The sequence below is a fragment of the Neofelis nebulosa genome, chromosome 11 (genome assembly GCF_028018385.1).
Source record: "Neofelis nebulosa isolate mNeoNeb1 chromosome 11, mNeoNeb1.pri, whole genome shotgun sequence".
In the NCBI taxonomy this organism is placed as follows: Eukaryota; Metazoa; Chordata; class Mammalia; order Carnivora; family Felidae; genus Neofelis; species Neofelis nebulosa.
Window position 1 is genome coordinate 13944901 of NC_080792.1, and position 21351 is coordinate 13966251.

A 21351-nucleotide genomic window follows, 5' to 3' on the forward strand; every position below is an offset into this window, starting at 1 on the left:
CAGGACTGGAGGTAGGGACGACTAATTTGAAAGAGATAAACAAAGGGGAAGACAATAAAACCAAGGAACAAAAGTGCTCTGGCACTGGGTCCACGTGGGCTCACTGGAAAATTCTGAAAGGATACTTTTTCCTACTACCAACTTCTATGACCTTCCTGCCCAAGTACAGAAATTGATGCTGGAGGATGAGCAGATGTCACTGAATGTACCAACATGAGAAAAGGCCACACCTAAATTTTATCCAAGATTAGAGGAGGGTGCATACAGCCTGTTTTAGGGGTACAAGAATAGTGGCTTAGTTCCTCAAGTTAAAAAAAAATATATTTTAGCATATATATTTTAGTAGGGGAACTTATTTACCCTTTTAAATAGTAATTGGCTTTGAAGCTTCGGTAACAAAGCTGTGAATAAGCACTTTCCTTTAACGTCTTACAAGATGAGACTGTATGGAGAGAACAAGCTAGTTAAATATACCAGGGCCTGTCCCTCTTTAAATCATGTTACCTGCTCAGGTTTTATAACTGCAAGGATCTTAATTTATGATATACTTTAATTGTGGCACTTTACTTTCAAGAAGCAATGGGAATATAATCTAGGGTTATTAACTCAACAATGAAATTTTAGTATAGGCCGAGTGTTTCAATTGAGGATAAAAATGATCTCTTTTACATTAAAAACATGCTAATTTAGAGCTCAGTTTGCGGTGAAGAGGCGCCCAGGTGTTTTATCACTTGAGATGCAGCAACTCTTTTTACCAAGAATTTTCTTGGTTTAAATGCATGTACCTGCTTACACAGCAATTTAAAATATTCTCATGTGAAACAATGACATTTCAGCTCAGAGTTCTAAAACAACAGATCTACTACTTTTTCGACACTAGCTGCCCAGGGCTGCAAAACGGATACTTCTGTACATAAAGGATGCGAGAGGGTGCCCACCGCCACTCCCATCCCAGAGCAAACCCCGACAACAAAACCTCTATCTGCTGGTAGTGGAAGCGCTGCATGGTAAAGACCGGATGTTGTTAACATGCGGAGAATGCTAAGGTATATAGTAGCTGGGATAAAAAGAAAAGTCAAAGAACAAAAGAAAGAAAACCATTAAAAAAGCAATACCACAAGTAAAACCTTTAAAGGAGCGATAAAGTCAAACAGAGCGAAGGCAACGGGAAGGCGTTAAACAGATTTACAAGGCGCCGACCGACTTTAGAATCCAGGAAGGCAAGCAAGGGTCTTGGAGAGGATTCGGTTTCACAGAAGAGTCAGATTTTGCAAAATCTAGTTAAAGCCTGAAAAGTTTAAATGTCTATCTGTTATCTGTACTTTAAACCAGATACTTGGGGGAAAAAAAAAAGCCTCATCTACAATTTCGAGTAAGAAAACACTAAAAGACAGGTGCAGAAAGTTAAGACCAGCAAACGGGAGGTTGTTCTTGCGACTCTTCCCTTCTCGAGCTGGTGCCCCACCGGGCACGGTGCACAGAGACCAGTTTAACAGCCCCCGTGTCCAGTAATGGGCAGGAAAGGAGCCCTGGGAAGCTTAGCTGTCAACCTCGTGCCAGTGCTGGAGGCAAAGAAACATTTGTTTACGTAACAAATTGCCAGATTTTGATGGTCATCAGCCAGAATAGCTGCTGCATATAATCACAGCTGAACCACATCAGGAGTGTATTAATTATAGCTAACATTACAGAGTTCTTCCTGTGTGCCACTCCTATTCCAAATGTTCACACGGAGTATTTCCCTCATCCTCACAGCAAGACTGTAAAGGAAGGACTCGTCTTCCCTCAGTTTACATATGAGGAAATGAAGCAGTTAAGGAACTTTCAGCTGGAATAAAATTCCAGGTCTGTTTCCTTTCAGAGCCCTGCCTCTTCACCCTTGTGAAAGGTACTATATGGAAAGCAGAAGTAAACTATGTCTATGAGCTTATAACCAATGTTCTAAAATGCCACTGATGTATGAAGTGATAGTGTGCTCTAGGTAAAATATATCATGGCCCAAAGCATGCACATACTTAGAAAATGACTTGTATATACCTCAACCATGTAAATGGATAAAAACCACTGTAGTGAAAGATTATGCATGCTACTTAAAGTGTCTTCAGTGGGGCGCCTGGGTGGCTCAGTCGGTTGAGCGTCTGACTTCAGCTCAGGTCATGATCTCACGGTTCGTGAGTTCGAGCTCCACGTCAGGCTCTGTGCTGAGAGCTCAGAGCCCAGAGCCTGCATCGGATTCTGTGTCTCCCTCTCTCTCTGCCTCTCCCCTGCTTTCTGTCTCTCTCTCTCAAAAATAAACAAACATTAAAAAAAATAAAGTGTCTTCAAATGTCTACATAATTTCTTAAATCTGATACATAAAGATCATAACAGAAAGTGCCTGGAGGGTGGCCAAGAAAGATGACTTTGGTTCCTTTTTAGGAGATTAAAATGTGCTCCAAGTCTATAACCACGGAGTTATTTCTTACTAAGCACAAAACTGACGGTCAGAAATGCTAAGGTACAAATGCAAAAATACATTATATGTAAATAACTCCTTACTTTTGCACCAAAAATCATGACTAAAAAGCTGTTACGTGGCTTTCATTCTGGCAGGCTGGTTTCATCCTATGATCTACCCTGAGTCAGAAGTCGCGAACTGCAGACTGTTTCTGCCGCCAATTTACGGTCTTCATGGACACAAATCCCTTTGTTTTCCAGCACCTCACATCAGATGGGAATAACAGCTCTTCTGCTAGTTTCATTAAATTGAAATGAATGTTTGGGGATGGGAACGATGCGGGATCTATCAAGGGAATTAGTACTAACTGGGTGCTGTGCTGGTGGATACGATTTAATCGCGTGAGTCTGGGGGAGGAGCATGCAGTTTGTTAACTTTTTCAAACTGCTGTCAGGCATTTGAGTGACATACTCTTTGAGCCTCACAACCACCCTGGAAATGAGGAGGACAAGTATCGTTAGATGGGAAAGAGTTAGGTGACTATATGGTTAGCCTCAATTCACACAGCTAGTTATGGACAGAGCCCAGAGTATCACTTTCCCAGCTCCTGATCCTGTGTTTTTTATTTATCGCTGTTGGTTTTTCCCTCTGCTGACAAGGCAGCGTAGCCCAGTGGTTGGAAAAGATGGGGCAACGTCAACCGAGAGTCTTGAATCCAACAAAGGTGCAGACATCCTGAACTGATGAATTAGACAAAGCAATTCTCTCCTGTGACCTGCATCTTGGAGGCTACGGAGTCAGACCACGTACCTTGATTTCTGGGAGCTGCATCACTTCAGGAAAGACTTCAATGCAATTAGAATGTGCAATCACGGTGTGCATACGCCTGCAATTCATGACAGTGGTCGGGATGGCTTTCAGTTTATTCCCACTGACATCAATTTCTTCAAGTTCCTCCAGTTTTGCCATTTTACTAAAGAAAGGAAAATCCAAGGGGGAGCAGGTCGTAAAATAATCCTAAGGCAATTAAAAAATAATAATACATAACAAGAATAAAAAAGGAATTTACTATGAACCTAAAGATTCTTTAAAGATTCACTGTATAATATAACTGTGTGCTAACTATACTGGAATTAAAAAATAAAAGATTCACTTGTAGTCATCATTTTAACAAACAAGACCCGGGCGCCTGGGTGGCTCGGTCAGTTCAATGTCTCCATCTTGATTTTGGCTCAAGTCACAATCTCATGGTTGTGAGATCAGGCCCCGTGTCAGGCTCTGCACTGACAGCACGGAGCCTGCTTGGGATTCTCTCTCCCTGTCTCTCTGCCCCTCCCCTGCTTGTTCTCTCTTTCTCCCTAAAAAAATAAAAAAAAAAAAAAATTTTAAGACCATTTCCACTACTGGTTTTGAGTATCAAAGTAGTTTAACACCTCCTTTCCTAGTATAAAACAAAAACTATTAACTTCAACTGTTCAAATTAGCAAAAAAAGAAAAACGGATGTCTCTTTCCTCTTAAAACTGTGTGTGAATTAAGTTATCCTGGCAACAGTCGCTTTGCTATGTAGCTTAGTCTCAACGCCAATAAAAATCCTACTCAAGTGGGATAATAAGTTAGCATTAATCCACTGGAAGTGCTTTAAAAAAGCTCAGTTTGAGGGGCACATGGGTGGCTCAGTGGGTTAAGCATCTGACTTCAGCTCAGGTCATGGTCTCACAGTTCATGAGTTCAAGCCCCACATCGGGCTCTGTGCTGACAGCCCAGAGCCTGGAACTTGCTTCAGATTCTGTGTCTCCCTCTCTTTCTGCACCTTCCCTGCTCACAGTCTGTCTCTCCCTGTCTCTCAACAATAAATGTTAAAAAAAAAAAAAAAAAAAAAAAAAAAAAAAAAAATCAGTTTGAGAGAAAGACTTGTCTTTGTATTGGCTCTGAAAGGTCAGGGGAGGCAGCGTAGCCCAGGGCGTTTGCTCATATGAAGACATGCTTTCCCCAAAACCCCACTCCCCAGATTCCTGTGACATCATTTGTGATGGACCATCTCTGGACCTGGCAGGGCCCAAATTCAAACCGTGCCCAAAAGAAATTCCTTTCACCTCCTGTTAAATATCTGCCAAGGAGGACTCTTGCTAACCTTACTTTAATAACACGTCCTAATACACTGAACACTTTTGTTTAAGAATGTCTTTTACTGTGGTGGCGTCCAAGTCCTGATTTCAGCTCAGGTCATGATCTTGCAGTTTGTGAGCTCAAGCCCCATACTGGGCTCTGTGCTGACACAGCAGAGCCCATTGGGATTCTCTCTCTCCTATCTCTTTGCCCTTCCCTCTACCTCTCTCGAAATAAATGAACATTAAAAAAAACAAACAAAAAACGGTTAAAAGAATGTCTTTTATTTTTCAGTCTTAATCTACAGTTGATCTTAGTAATATTAACCAATAATTATAGTAACCAAATAAAGAAAATGTGTTAGGGTTTCTTGCCTTTTCTGCAAATGTGGAGGGAAAAAACCATGCACCTCTACAATCCTGTAATAGCATCTACCACTCCTCTGACCCTTTCTCTACTACTGGTGATGCTGGGCTCCAAAAACTGCAGGATTTCCAGTAAGTATAACTCAAACTTTGAATCATGTAGTTTACAATTGTTGGTATCTCTTCTGTTTGTTATGGTTTCATTTGTCATAAGAAGCCTTCAAAAAACATTTAGCAAGAAATCCTTTTATTTACTTTTCCTTCTGTCATCTCTCAAATATAAAATTTATCTTATTTATCTTGAAAATTAATATATTCCGAAGATACAGTAAGAACTAAGTTTTCATTTTATGACATCAGGTCTTTTAATATCCTGAGCAGGAATCAGGATATGCTACAAACAACACTGTGTACACAGACTGTGAAGGGATCGAGCTCCGACTGCCCGAATTTGTGAGACTATTACTTGAATATGCTGTTATCATATTTGGAAAGAAATATGGAGAAATCCATGAGTAATGGGGCATGGAAAATGACCAAAAGTATAGAAATCGGGCCCAAGAAAGAACCTAAACAAGTTTCCATTCCTCCACGTACAAAGAAGGTGACCAATGGACGAGACCACTGGAGCATGTTCTCTAATTTGGGAAGCCATTTGTGGGGTGTCTGCCCCAGACCAGACCTCATATATACACGGCACTGGAGGTGACAAATCACAGTCCTGGCTCTTGAGGAACTTGGGGTCTTTAGGGGGCACCTGTGCTACATCACAGTCCGTAGGGAGACAGAAATTGTAGCAAAATGCATTTTTGTGAGGTACAGAAAAAATTCTCTGTAGGTGGGGTGATTACAAGTGGCATGGGTCACTGGAGGCTACTATCGAAATCTGAGCTAGTGGTAGTTTCTCCTTCGGGGCTTATTTGCCTCTCAAATAGGATGAGGAGTCCTTTCAGAGATATTATTCTTAGGTGATTGCCATGTTTTCTTCCAAAAATATCATCTCCTCATTCCACAGTAAAATACTATGTACACAGTAAAAGTACATGGAAAAAAAAAAAAAGTACACAGAAGTAAAGTACCTAGAAGAAAAAAGAAGGTTTAATCATTAATATCAAACGAGAGGAAACAATACAGAAATAAATATGTACAACAACAACAACAAAAACCCAGAGCAATACTTTAAGTCCATGCATATTTGGCCTTCCCCACTTAGTGAGGTTTCGATAGGCTCGTAGCCTTGAGGGCGGCAGAGGGAAGCCGTGCCACTATTTCTCGCTCTGCCCGGTGCTCAGCTGGAGCTAGGAGCAGAATACCAGAAGGGGCTGGCGGCCGCCTCTGTGCTGGGCGTGTGTGTGTTCCAGGTCCTAACTTGTGAGATGGACAAACGCCAGTGACACGCACGTGGAGTATTTCCTTCGTGGCAGGCTGGGTGTGTAGATTCACCCCAAGTTAGACACCGTGCCACTGCCCCCCCAAATTACAAGTTCAGACTACAACAGAATTAAAAATGGAATATTCTGAGAGCCAGAAGTTATTTGTAATATGACATGGTGTCTCTGGTCGCATAGGCCACCGGGGCTTTTTATACCACAGCACAAATAAAAGACTGGTACCTAGTTAAGAACCGTCAGGTTCCTGGTTTACATTCTAATTCCCACATACCGTATTAGGTTAATTAAACAGAATAATAATTTGGTTACAAAGAACCAAAAGAAAAAACATGCCCACGAAATAACAAAACCTTATTTCAAAATCATAAGAATGCCATAGTGATTGGGTCCGTGGATACATTCACAGGAGAAAAGCGAACACATTTCTCTTTAGGGAAATGTTAATCACAGCTGATATGAAAGACAACTGTGAACTCAGGAGGGACAAGCTTTACTTTATCTGGGAAATAAACATTTTAGCTTTTGCCTTTCCACCTGTGAACCCACTTTCAGAAATGCACTGGAGAACACTTTGTGACCTTCCGTTACCTTGCTGGAAAACTCTGAAGTCGGTTATAGGCCATGTGAAGGATCTTTAGGTGGGGGTGTCCTGTTAACAAGGGCACACATTTATCTGTGAGGCTGTTATTTGTCAAATACAACTCCTGCAGGATGCTGCTCGTCTCTTCCGACAGAGTGGCTGGCGGAAGGGTTTCCAGTTTGTTGGCAGACGCATTCAGGAATCTCAGGCTACAATGACAAAATGCAACAAAATCCCACTGATAAGCCAGAGCTCTGGTCCAGAATCCGCAACACATCTGGAATTTTTCTGACTGATACCTGGCGTGTTCTAAACTGGGTTTAGAAACAGGCATTTAAAAATAAACCCTGCGGGGCGCCTGGGTGGCGCAGTCGGTTAAGCGTCCGACTTCAGCCAGGTCACGATCCCGCGGTCCGTGAGTTCGAGCCCCGCGTCAGGCTCTGGGCTGATGGCTCGGAGCCTGGAGCCTGTTTCCGATTCTGTGTCTCCCTCTCTCTCTGCCCCTCCCCCGTTCATGCTCTGTCTCTCTCTGTCCCAAAAATAAATAAAGAACGTTGGAAAAAAAAAAAATTAAAAAAAAAACTTTAAAAAAAATAAAAAAATAAAAAAAAATAAAAATAAATCCTGGCTTTCCTCGCCTGCATATGGATACGTGACCCCACGCTCTGTGATGAACACAGTAACTATCGATACGTGCTAGACACGAAAAGGTAAAAATCAACGTTTACGGAAGCACCAAGGTGAGAGGAGGGCATTCATTCTACAGCTGGTAGGGAGTGGAAGGGAAGGTGGCACGGGAAAGTTAATATTCTGTCTTCAGGAAGAGAAAAACAATTGCCTATTTTTAAATAAAAGGGCCCTTAGGGTAACAGGACAATCAGACATGAGGTCACAATACAACTAAATCACACGGTGAGTGTGATGCCCAAACCGCGTTTTGCAGACACGTGTTCGCGACGGCGGCGTGTGCTCCATCCACTGTCAAGCTGTAGCCCCCGCAACACGGCGAGTGTTCACCCCGTCAGACTCTCCCCTGTGGTTACCAAGGTCAAAGCTGCCTTGCCTCCCCACCTGGAAAAGCCTGTTAATGAACCACCTTTCTCTTGTTTCAAAACCACCTAGGTTTGAAACTTTCGGCATCCAATTCAGGACCATTCTGCCATATGTTAAGAAAAAAGAAGAAAATCTTCCTTAAAAAAAAGAATATGCAATATGAGGTATAGCAGTTTTTAATCCTGGATAAAAAGAAGGCTTTGTATTGAGGAGTCATCCCCAGGACTGTCATGCCAAGCTGTCAATCCACTAATACTCCCCAATCTTGCAACCCCCCCACACATACTTATACACACTGTCCAACTCCACTACTTGTCTAAGGAAAAGCAGTATCCCCAAAATAGAACATTTTCCATTAAAGAAACACGTATTCAGTTGACATTTAAAAAAAAAAAAAAAGGGAAGTTAGAAAGGGCTGTACAGACCATAAATAGTCATGGGAAATTATAGTCGTGTGTGCCACACGGAAGAAAATAAAGGCCATTCATGCAGTTTCTGAAACTAGTTTTGAACTAGGAAGGAAACCAATTTCAGCACCATAGTTCTTTAAAGTATTTTTACGAGTCTGGTTCGTTAGGTCCCATTTATATCACCTGACTTAAATACCCTGTTAAGAATTTCTTCAGTATTGCAATGCATTGCCCTAAAATATCATGGACTGGGGTTGGGGGGGGGGGTAAATTATATGACAATCTCATTAAAATATAACTCTCTAGGGAATATATCAGTTATGGACACAAGGGAAGAGAGAATTCATGAATGTTCACCTGTCTTCAGGCCAGAAAAAAGAGGGAACACTGTTGGGAAAGGAAAAAAGACAAAAGCTGCCAGAGGGACTTTGAAACCCCTCCCACCATGTGAATGAGGAGGAGACCGTGATTTCCAAAAAGACTCGTCCTCTCATCTTGTTGAAATTTGCTGCAGTGAAGGAGCCAAATACTCTTTTATGGGAAAGTAAGGGGGAAAAAAACCCTTACATCCTACCCCTCCAGGAAATGAAACTAACTTAAAACTACATGGGCTGGTTCCAAAGGATTTGATTTGAACTGAAAGGGCCTGGTTGAATCACCGTGTTAGCTAACGGCCAGAGAGCAGACAATCGGGCTAAAAAGTTTTTGATTAAATGGTCTTGGGAAAACTCAATTCAATACCCATCCTTTTACAAAAATTCCTAAAGCACTGAGTTTCGCCTCAAGTCAAGATGATGTGATAACCTCAAGCTCCTTCCCTTATAGATTTTGTGATAACTGTAGAGAACACGGTCTCGTGTGCCGAGAAAGGTTTCATCCCTATAATCCTCTTTACCAGGCAACCCTCTTCTGCTAAAGAGAGAAAAGGCAGTAACATAGGACTGCTTTCCATTCATTTGTAAGGTGCTATGCTGAGGCCACAGCTCTTTCCTATTTTCTATTTCATTTGATGCTCCCATCAGCCCCCAGAGATGGCTCTCATATTTCACAGAAGACAGAGACTCAAGCTGAGAAAAGTCAAATTACTTGGCAATTGTTAAAAAGTAATTAATGGCAGAGCCAGAAATAAAACCCAGACCTCATTAATCTTCAGAGTCCGCAATTCCCTGACACGTCTCTCCAAAATTCAAATGTTAAAAAACAGTACTAATAACACATTTTCCTGAGGACATTTTCATAGGCCCTCCTCGTGAAAAATGCTGGAGGTCGAGCAGGACACCTGCGGGCAGTGTGGCGACCAAATGCACACAGCACTTCAAGACAACTCAGATTCAAAAACCATTCTTAGCAGAAAGTACAGAAGTTGTGGAGAAAAAAGTCATGTACGGCTTCTGCCCTAAAGCATCTGGAAGGCTGCCCACAACAGCAGGGAGAGACAAATCAACTTCCTGCTTCTTGAGCAGTCGCTCTGTTCCTCCCTGACACGTTCTGTCCATCTGCTCTGGCTCATCTAGGCTCTGTATCCCGTTTTGTTTTTGTTTGTTTTTCAGTAATTTCCAGCACACCCTTACATTTTACAGCCGAGTCTGCCACTGAAGCCAAGCACGGGATTTGGTGGTGAAACCGATTCCCCTATTTGTAGGTGCGCCAGGCTGCCTGCACTTTAACAGTGTTTTTTTGGAGATCAGGCCCGGGACTTGTACTCTGTTAAAAATCCAAAAGGTTGAGTCTGAGCCCAGCAACTTTCCTACTTTTAGACAAAGACTTGATTTCTGGCCCCCAAATGTCCCAGGAAGTGCGTAACCCTCTAAATTCCTTATCATCTGTCTGCACAACATAACACTTTTACCAACTTCATTGTCTTCATAAGGTTGGTAGCTCGTAAAGGGCTTCCAAACTTTCATGATAGTAACCGAGAGTACAAAGGACATTTTACGTGACCACCCAACACAGATGCAGCACACACACATGTAATTAAAAGTTTCATGAAACAATCACTACTTAGTCTCACTTTATCCTGCAGTGACATTTTCCATCCTACTTAATTTCCTAAAGTGCTGGGAGGAGCCCACTAAATTAATGCCATACTCCACTCTTCAATTCGAAAAACAAACCACAATTATTGTCTGGCAATACCACCTAACAGTGCTGATTCCGAGTGGAGAAAAAGCACATGCAGTCTAACAGAACTATTGTTTCAAAAGGTAGGGAAATCTGCCTGGCTTGGGCACTAAAGGCCACGAGGCTACGAGGTAAAGGAACAAAAGGTATACAGATGAAAGAACTGTTGAACAAGAACACGAAAAGAATTAGTTTTAAAAAGAAGTACAGTTATAATTAACAGTGATGCAATGCTACGAGTTCATCTACAGACCTTCGCCCAGCTTCGTCAATTATCCCACTGACGTCCTCCACCTGGTCCAGGACCCAATCCGGGATCCCACCTTGCATTTCGTCGTCGTGCTTCCTTAGCCTCCTGTAGTCAGTTTTATTTGTCTTCAACAACTTTAACATTTTTGGAAAGTACTAGACAATTATTTTGTAGAAGGTCTCTCAATTTACATTTGTTTGATATTTTATCATTACAACACGGTGGTACGTTTTTGGCAAAAACACAGAGTAGTGATGTTGCACCCTCCTATCGGAAGGTACACGATTCTCGAATTCAATGCCCAGATACACTGATTAAGTCAGGTTAAGGCTTCAAAAATCTGTGGAATTAAGGATTCTGATGATCAGCCACACTGAGACAGCAGAACTGAGGTAAGGGCCAGGAATCTGCATGTTTAATAAGTTACCCAGGGCATTCTGAAGACACACTTTGAGAAACACTTTAATTTTATTCTCAAAACACCAGTACTTCACCAGTTAGCTCCCTTCACTTAAACAAAATAGTGTAGGCACCTTAGCTCTCAAAAATGCCAGAAATATCTGTCTTTGCCAAAAGGCACCAGTTGTCATGGTCAATTGATCACGCTCTCCAAATTCTCCGTTCCCGTTTAGTCCCGTTGATATTTACACATGTTCTGAGTCACTAAAACTTATGGTCTGTAATGTGACTAATACTCTCAGGGTATTTAATAATTACCATGTACTTCATCCGCACATACACTCTCCCCACTGCCCCCCTGAAAGTACCTTGTACCGCTCCAACCACGGATAAAAACAGATCCTAATGTCCACCCACGGCAGGAATCTACAACCGTCCTTTAAAGGGTCAGCTGCGACTTTGTTAACTAGACCAGCCGAATTCAGGAGCAGCTCTCCTGTGATCAAAAGAGTATTCAGGTGTGAGATGGACGGGGAGGTGGCCATCACCAAGATTTCAGGAACAGAAGGGTGGTGGTCCCCCCTCCACTCGTTCCAGTGACGCAGGGGGACTGTCTACCCCACCCTGCCCAGTTGTTGATGAAAAACTGATTATCTGAAACTCTCCTGGGGGCTTCCATCAAGGAGATCTCCAACTCTAAGCAAAAAGAGGTAAGCTGGGAGATCTTGGCCAGTGAGATCTGGATTAGAATACTGCCAGTTCACCCCACAGAACACAATCCCGCCCTCATCATAAGACACAAAATCACAGCTTCTCAGCAACACAAGGTCCATAGCATCTCACATCTGTCTACAGTTTTTGACACAGCTGCCAGTGAAAAGCAAGTCAAAATAAAGAAAAGTCAAAGAGGCATACAGAGAGTAAACTCATAAGCTAACATTGCCGGTTCAAGCTCTAAGAACTTTAATAAAATTGCTCTAAAGTTTTCAGAGGAAGAGAGAGATATTACTAAAAGTCACCTAATTTAGGGGCGCCTGGGTGGCTCAGTTGGCTAAGCAGCCAACTTCAAGTCATGATCTCACAGTTTGTGAGTTCCAGTCCCACATCAGGCTCTGTGCTGACCGCTCAGTGCTGGTTTCCGATTCTGTGTCTCCCTCTCTCTCTGCCCCTCCCCAGCTTGCTCTCTCTCTCTCTCTCTCTCTCTCTCTCTCTCAAAAATAAATAAACATTAACAAAAAAGTCACCTAATTTAAAGCACATTCCCTTCTCTCATTTGGTTACCAGATACCCTCCCGCCACCAGGTGAAGAAGATGAATATACACCACTCTAAAGCTGTAACACTTAACAGACAATATCATGTAATTAAAACCATGACATTGGTTTTAGCAGACGAGATTCAGAGCTAAAGAAAAACTCACAAGAAAGGGAGTCAAAGTTCAGTCTTTGGCTCTGTGTCCAGTGACGCAGGCTTCTCTGACAGTTCTCTTACAGCTTCCGGGCACAGGTTCTACGTAGAGCGCTAGCGAAACCACTTAGAACTTACAATGACCTGTATCCAGGCCCTCTCCTCAGTTATATAACCAGACACGGAGCTGGCAACAGTAATTTATTATCACAAAACGAAGAAAGAAACAAGGAGCAGCTCATATTTGTAAGATTTGTATCACGGAGCAAACTGAAGAGAAGGATCGGAGCAAAGTCTCATTGCTACCAAACAGCTCTGCATCGCACGGCAGCCACAGGCTGTTTGTTCTTCCACTCCAGGAGCTTCCATTGAAACTACCCGTATCAGTTCCCTCCCTCTTACCCTCTAAAACCCGCCTTTCCTTACGGTTTACCGTGCTGTGGTTTTAGAGTCTGCATTTCACTGTTAGCCCCTTGAGGGCAACACCGACGTCAGGCACTTTCAATGCCCCGCGGCACCCAGCAGGTACCAGGACCGCAGGATGTTGGCCTGGACCGTGCAAACTAGAACCAAGCACAACTGAAGTCACCTGCAAGAAGCCAGTCACAGAGATTCTTTTCTCAAAAACCCACTTTCATATTTTGAAGTTCGTGTTTTCTGGGCTGACCTTCTGCAACGGTCAGTTCTGGTTTATTCCTTCCCCCCCAAACTCATCAAACCAAATATACAGTATCTCCACATTTTCCTGCATGTAGATTACGCCCCAGTCAATTAAAAAAAATTTTAGATGACAAAACCTCCATTATTTAGACATTGGAAAGGGGAAGAAGTATTAACTCGTTAAGAAGTGGCAAATAGTTCAGTGAGAATCATTATAAAATGTTGCGTTTCTTGTCTTCCAACAAGTAACACAAGAACACTGCTCAAAAACAGCAGTCGGCAGCTTCACACTATCCCTTTCATAAGCCAATCTGCCTGTGAGGACCAAAACTCTTAACTTTTCTTTCTGACTCAGAGTCATGACTAATAACACACTATGCTGGAGAGGTGGCTATTATGGTGGTTGGAAAACAAAGGCACTAAAATATGTCTTCTTGAAAAAACTCATTTCAGCCTTTTTTGGTCATTTGCTTTTCTCTCATAAAATAAAGGAGGATGCTTGCTCCTAGTAATTCTCCCGGCCTTTTACTCCAGGACGTTCCTGTGCCAGAAATACATTTCACGTGGCCTGCCCTCCTCCCAGGATGCACAGAGGCTGGTTAATCCCCTGACAGCAGCTCCTATTTTCCAAAATGCAGCTGGCTCTGGATAGACCCATCTATTCCGTCTATGGGGATTTCTGCCTAAATGCCTTTAGCTTACACTGTTAGCTCAGCCTACACTCTCCATGACAGCAATGTCCTCTTTCAGTGGCTCCTAATTTTCCATGTTGCTTTACTAGAAATATTCCAGTTCACACAATCCTTCCTCTTCCAAACTACAGATTCTGTTTGGGAACTGTCCAGAATATGCAACGTGCAGAAACCTATATGCAGAGCGAGTTGCACAGGATCACAAAGTCACCAGTAAGCAGAATCACTGATGGGAGAATCTACATTACAGATGTCCCACCCAAATCCTTTTCTGAACACAAAAGCATAGTCTCCTTGACTACACTTGGGAGCTCCCGCTCAGGGACGTGTTTTCAGGTCTGCCCCAGCACCAAGGAGACTGAAGGACTGCTCACTGATTGCTTCTAGGGAATTAAAAATATCCAGAACTGTCCTTTTAAAATCAAATCCTCAAAAATGAATAAAGACTCACTATTATCTGTTGGAGAGTTCCAGCACTACTTACCTACTCTATTAGCCATGAACTTATCAGACTTGGCCAGATCCAGAAATGATTTTATCTCACTCAAAGACTCCTAAATCTGAATCCATCTATCTGTTTCTGTAGATTCAGTATAGACGCCCAGGAGAACAAGTAGATTGTCATTATAAAACCGCACCCAAGTTTTGCCTAGTTAGCCTCTTATGAAAGAGGACACAAGGTTATAACATAACTTAGAATTCCCCACAGGGAAAGAGATCAAATCCCACCGTATTCATGACAACAAAAACCATGTGTCTACAGTTGCCCAAAGGCTGTGCGTTGCAAAGTTGACCCCTGAACAGCACAGGTTTGAACTGCATGGATCCACTTATACATGGATTTTTAAAAATGTAATACAGTACTATACATGTATGTTCTTTCTTATGATTTTCTTAATACCTCTTTTCTCCAGCTTACTTTATCATAAGAATACAGTATAGAATACATACATAACATACAAAATGTTTGCTAACTGATTATTTACATTATCGGTCGGGCTCCTGGTCATCAGGTTTGTAGCAGTTAAGTTTTTAGGGGGTCAAACGTTACACACAGATTAAAAAAACACTTTTTTAATGTTTATTTTTGAAAGAGAGTGCAAGTGAGGGAAGGGCAGAGAGAGAGAGGGAGAAACAGAATCTGAAGCAGACTCCAGGCTCCAAGCTGTTAGCACAGAGCCCGATGAGAGGCTCGAACTCACGAACCACGAGATCATGACCTGAACCGAAGTCAGATGCTCAACCGTCTGAGCCACCAGGCATCTCCCACACACAGATTTTTGTGCCGGGGTGGGGGGCGGGGGGGTGGCGCCCCCTGTTGTTCAAGGGTTAACTGTACTTTGATATGAACGCAAAAGTAAGAATAATTCTTTAAATGATCTTGAAATATTGCTCCTTTGTCAGGGGAATGATAGAGCACTGGTCAATTACAATTTAACAATCCCATTTTCTCACAATTCCATTATTTCTCTGTAACTATTCCAGTAGGAATTCATTATAACTTATATTAGGTACAAAGAACAAATGTTTTTTAAAATGAGGATAAAAGAACAAAAGGAAAAGGAAAGGAGAACTAGAAATGTTCTCTATCCTGATCTGGGCGATGATTACAGGGGCATATACACATTTGAAAATTCACTGAGCAGTATGCTGAAGGGTTGTACTTTTTTTTTTTTCACTATACGCTATCTCTTGATTAAGAAGGGTTTTTTTTAGGGGCGCCAGGGTGGCTCCGTTGGTTAAGCATCCGACTTTGGCTCAGGTTATAATCTCATGGTTCATGAGTTTGAGCCCTGCATCGGGCTCTGTGCTGATGGCTCAGAGCCTAGAGCCTGCTTCCGATTCTGTGTCTCCCCTCCCCCACTCACTCTCTCTCTCTCCCTGTTGTTCAAAAAAATAAACATTAAAAAAAAAGTTTTTTTTTTAAAGGACATAGAAGAAAAATGAAAATCCACAGGTGAAGGTAGTATTTAAAATTCCTTAAATTTTCTTTTGTTCATTAAATAAGTATTTGTTCAGCACCCTGTTTTATTCCCAACACACTGAAAGATGCTGAGGCTAACACTGTAATTAAGACACAGTCATTGGACACAGCGTTCGTGATCTAAGAGTGGGGACAGGCAAGTAAACAAGAAATTATAATACAGTGTGTGGTGAGTATTATGACAAGAATAAGCACAGGGAGTTGGTACACATGGTCAGGTATCTAATTCACTTTCGGAGAACCAGACTTCTTTTTGCCCATGAAAAATCTCACAGGTTGAAACACATCTCAAGTTTTTATTTTAAGGCTGAAAGACCCATCATTATTTTCTTTTTTAAAAGCACCACAAAATTAACTTTTTTGTCTTTCTCATGAGGTATACTAGAAGTTCAATCCTTTATGTCATCTCTAAGGTCACAGTCACTCACTAAAAATAAACATTAGCAGCGGTCACAATGATGCAGGCCATCAGGCTAGGAGCTTTTTAGAACGGTGCACAAGGACTCTGAAGCAAACAAGATGTTCCCAAGTAAGTTACCACTCAGTTGACTTAAAGCTTTCTTTAAGGAAAGTGCTGCATGTGGCCACTCTTACTTAATGTTTAACCCCCTCCTCACATCAAAACAATTTCGTTAACTACTTAGTGTAACATAACAAGCTACCTGGAAAAAGTCTGTTCAAAAGGAAATAATTTAAATGCAAGGGGAAAACCGTGGTAAAGGTAAGAACAACTGGTTAGAAAACAACAACGAGAACTGAGCAAACCCTAGGGAAACGATGGCCGTTGCCCAGAGTCACAAGTACGTGAAAGCAAGACCAGAGAGGCCTGAGAGAATGTGGCTAAGACTGCCGCAGCTGCACAAGTCGGAGCAGCGGCAGACTTATCCTCGTGTTACGGCTACACCCCCACGACACGTGCTTGTGAACGACTCCAGGCTGTTCTCTCCGGAAAGCAGTCAAATTAATAAAGAACCTACAGGTTCTTGAGTCCAGGTTCTCGCCCTGACTCCACACGCTACCCAACAGAGACGTGGCTGGCAAAACCGTGCTCTTCGTAAATCTCGGGCAGATGAGCAGAAAACCCACACAAACGGTGTCCTGCCACGTAAGACGGGCCTGCTGGCGAGGGGACGCTCGCTCGGCGACTCAGATCAGTAACCGAAACACACCAGCTGCGTTACCTGTCGGCCTTCATCAGGAGGTTCGGCGGCAGCTCCAGGAGCTGGTTGTGCTGTACATCCAAGACCTCCACCGAGGTCCTTTCCAGCCTCTCAGGGAGCCTCGTCAGCTCGTTGTGTCCCGCCAGTAGCTTCCGGAGAGCGCCGTTACAAAATAAGCTGCACAAAAGGGGACAAGACAGAAGGAAACTCACTGAGAGCTAATTCGGGACAAAGAATAAAAAATGAACAGGAGTCGAGTACTTAAAACAAGCTCTCCGAAGAAACAAATTCATTCAGAGCAACTGCAAATTCACATTAGCCTAAGTTCAAACTTGGAGCTCTTACATTTCAGTGTTTTCCATACTGCGTGAACAAACAAGTAAATAAGAAAACCTATGAGCAGGAATATTTAACAAAGAAGCTCTACTTAGTGAAAGCGAAAAAACAAGTTTCATAGGAGATACTGAAGAGAACAGTCTACCCTTGTTAGACTCACTGGGCGAGCTTTAAAAGGTTGTAGGCTTCCCACGGTAGGCCTTGTTTCTCGTATTGCCCTGGAACACGGGTGTTTTACCCACAACAGATTCTGAGTAAATTCAGTCGATCAATTTTTAACCATAGGATCCACATTAAACGAGGATTCTTCTATCCAATTAAACTTTTACAAATGCCAACAGATAAAATGTTACGTTTTTCCTCATCTGCATTTCACAATCACAATTATTTCTCCGTTTCCTCACTCCCTCCTCTTTGGTTTAATCCTAGGCCGAACAGAGACCCTCTCCTAAAGAGAAGAAAACACACTTAATCCACTATTTTCTCTCGAGACTCAGAGAGCTGTTTGGAACCTTGGCTGTGTTTCTTCCAGGAGTTATCAAAAACGGAAACAAATGTTGAATACTTTTTGATCAAGTACAAGTCCGTTTTATGACCAATTCAGACTTCTCCAACAGTGGTAGAGAACAAAACGGGCCCCAGGGTGAAACACAGAAGTGTGGGGCCTGTGGGAAAGAGAAGTTATCATTTGCATCCAGGATCATCCGGAGTGAGAATTCACTTACACTGCTGTCAAAGAGTGAGGCTGCCTCACCCCACCTCCTGTCTTCTGGCACTCTGACCTCACTCACGGACGGCCAGAGCTGTTACAATCACTCCACATTACGGTATAACTTTATTCACCGAGAATCAAGCTAGATCCTTCGCTCACAAAGATGCAACCGACCTGTCTCAGTGCTGTGACAGCACAGGCTGCCACGAAAGGGGTGTGGCCTGCCCGCCTTTGAAGATTTAGCTACCAGTGTAACAAGACAGGTTATCCAGGACTGCCATTCAGTCACAGCTACTACAGGGGGCAGTCTCTGTCATTTACCTGACACCAGTAATTCAGGACTTGCTTCACCATTTTTACTGTCTCACTGGGCCTGGGGTACAATTCAGGATTCTTAGAGGGTAGAATGTATAATTTATTACTACACACACACACACACACACACACACACACTTACACTTACTTTACCCTTAAACAAATAAATATCTGAAGGGCCGGTGAGAAAATCTTTATTTTGATTTTTCCAAATAAAGGAGATTTTATAACTACAGTATGAGTCTTAACTGCTAATTACTGGACTTAGCTAAATTCTTTTGGATACTATCTAAGCACTGTTTTCCTTTTAGTACATTTCCACTTTTTAAATATTAATTTGTCTGGTGAAGTTCTTCACATACATGGCTTAGATAAACAAAGCTTGAATATCAAATCAACTTCTAATGAATTGCTGTCTTGCCTGAATATTAGATCAATGATAGGGCTGACAGAAAGTGTGCAAGTAAACACTACAAATAGGAAAACGATATGTATTCTTTTTGTCCCACATATTACACACACTACACACACACACACACACACACACACACACACACACACACAGGCTGTTTAATTCCTCGACAATAGGGCATTTAGAATTTATTTTGAATAAACATCCGTTTAGATCCCCCAAAAGCATGACTAATGCAGACCCAATCAAGGATGAATTAACTTTGGAGAAAACTGGATAAAATATCAGTTATCTTGTTTGTTTAATTGTTGGGTTTGTGTACAGAATGTTTTTTTGGAGCCTCCCGTGAAACAGAGGCCTTAAATGCCAACGTGCTATCTGTTGGATTGGGCGGGTCGAAGTGGGGAAGAGAACAGAGAAAACAGAAGAAAGGTAACATTGCAAGATTTTTCCAACAAAATTTTCCCCCATTAGTAATAGCCTATTATGGTTTTTGCTGTTTTGTCTTCTGAAAGGGTCTGTCTCTCACACGTATGCACACTGCTGTCCACAGGGCACACCATCAAAATCATCTTGATAATGGAGATGGGCTACACAGGGTCACCTACATGCTCAGTCAACACAAAACTCTAAAGCAGAAAGCATTTTCAAATAGAACTGAAATTCCAGGTATAACATATGGCCAAGGAACAAAGTAAAATTAACTGAGCTTTCCAGGGATTGAAATGTAACCCAGATCTCTTTTATGAGATCTATATTCTAACAGCATTAACCAACGGAAATCTAACGCAAGCCACAAATGTCATTTAAAATGTTCTAGTAGCGACAGTAAAAAAGGTGAAAAGAAACAAATTCAGTCTTACATTTTATTTGTCCCAGTATCTCCAAACTATTATTTTAACATGTAACTAATATACAGTATTGAGATATTTTGCATCTGGTGTATATTTTATACGCAAGGATGAGGAACATTCTAAATCTCAATGGTCACATGTGACTAGTGCATACCATACTGGACAGAAGAGATACACACTCATATAAAAGATAAATAGCATTTTCATCATCACAGAAAATTCTATAGGATAACACTGGAATAGCCTACCTTTTGTTATTAATCCATGGCTAGTCACTAACAGTCAATACTATTTTGTACTAGAATTAGTTCACCTGAAGGTATCTGTATCAATGGCCTTAGACATCATTACATGGCTGTTTTACAAATCTTGCCATTAAAATGAAAATTTACGAAATTTACATTAAGAGAAAAGAGAAGGAAAGAAAAGTCCTTGGACCTTTCTTTCATACCAAGAAAAGGAGAATCTAGTTTGCTCTTTCTAGGTTTAATGATCTAATAATCTTTTTTTCCAAGGTTATGTTTGAGGAAAACCAAAACTTATTTGTGGGGAAGGCAGGCATGTTAAGTCAACAGACAGAAGTGGAAGATTCTGAAAGAACTGAGATTACAGAAGTGAAGCAATCGTATTGTTGGCTGAGTTTTCAAACAAAGCTTATTTAAAAACATCCCTAAGCACGGCCCCGCATGGCTCTGGAAAGCCTGGTTGACGAAGTCTCACTCTATCGTCCACTGCATGAAGAAAGTTTGTAATTCAAAGACACCATAGGAGAGAAAAGATATTAAAAATGAAGCTTTAAAACAAATTCTTGTAGGAGTTCACAATAATAAGCTAACTTACTTAAAAACTGCTGATCTAATTTGAGACCCTCTCACTTGATCTGTAATACTCACCGTGCAGGAAGTTCGCATATTTGATTATGACTAATATCCAAAACTTCCAGCTTTCGGCTTTCGCATACCCACTCAGGCACGTTTTCTAAGCAGTTCCTAAATATAAGAATATACAATTTTGTTGTTGTTGTTGATTGGAATTTGGCCTAAAATACGGTTTGAAACTGTAAATAATTATGTAGAATAAAACTTTAAATGAAATACCAAAGTATAGTGAGTATTAACCAAAAGGATATGTATATTCACTTTATATTCACAAGATGAAGTGTGACAAGGAATAGGACAAAAAGAAAAAGTAGAAAAGGACACAGCTACAGCATTTCTAAAGTCTTCAAAAAAAAAAAAAAAAAAAAAGAGGTATGTTTTTCGGAATTGCTATCCTAAAAAGTCTATAAGCCCGTGCAAGTTTAGCAAGAAGATGTCTTCTATTGGAAAAAACAAATGAACAAGTAAACATACACATTCTTTCAATTAAGTCAAATGGCATAAAATAGTTTTATTTTCCAATTTACTTTTTTCACACTTAACATTTTTTAAATGCTTCTCTACTCTCGTAGGTATCATGGGATCACAGGTAAAAGGAAAGAAATGACAGCAGAGAAAAGGCACACTGACTCTTAAGAGTCAGAATTTTTATTTGAAAATATTAACTGAGGCATTACACGGTAATCATAATTACCAGTAACGAGTGAACTAAACTAATGCTGACTTTATTGTTAAACGAACCGATCACTTGTTAGACAAATCTAATACCATGAGTACCTCCCTAGTCATGGATGATGAGTAGCCTTTTCTCTTCTTTTTTAAATATGTG

General features: G+C 41.5%; 1 protein-coding gene across 1 annotated transcript in view; it reads right to left on the reverse strand.

Annotated features, from left to right (window-relative positions):
* Positions 1-21351, reverse strand: part of PHLPP1 (PH domain and leucine rich repeat protein phosphatase 1) — a 214558-nt gene that overhangs the window by 25612 nt on the left and 167595 nt on the right. The window contains exons 9-12 of the mRNA XM_058691881.1: positions 20538-20633; positions 17037-17192; positions 6889-7089; positions 3248-3410 (exon numbers count right to left, since the gene is read on the reverse strand). Of these exons, the coding sequence (XP_058547864.1) occupies positions 3248-3410; positions 6889-7089; positions 17037-17192; positions 20538-20633 (616 nt within the window). The remainder of the gene's footprint in view (positions 1-3247; positions 3411-6888; positions 7090-17036; positions 17193-20537; positions 20634-21351) is intronic.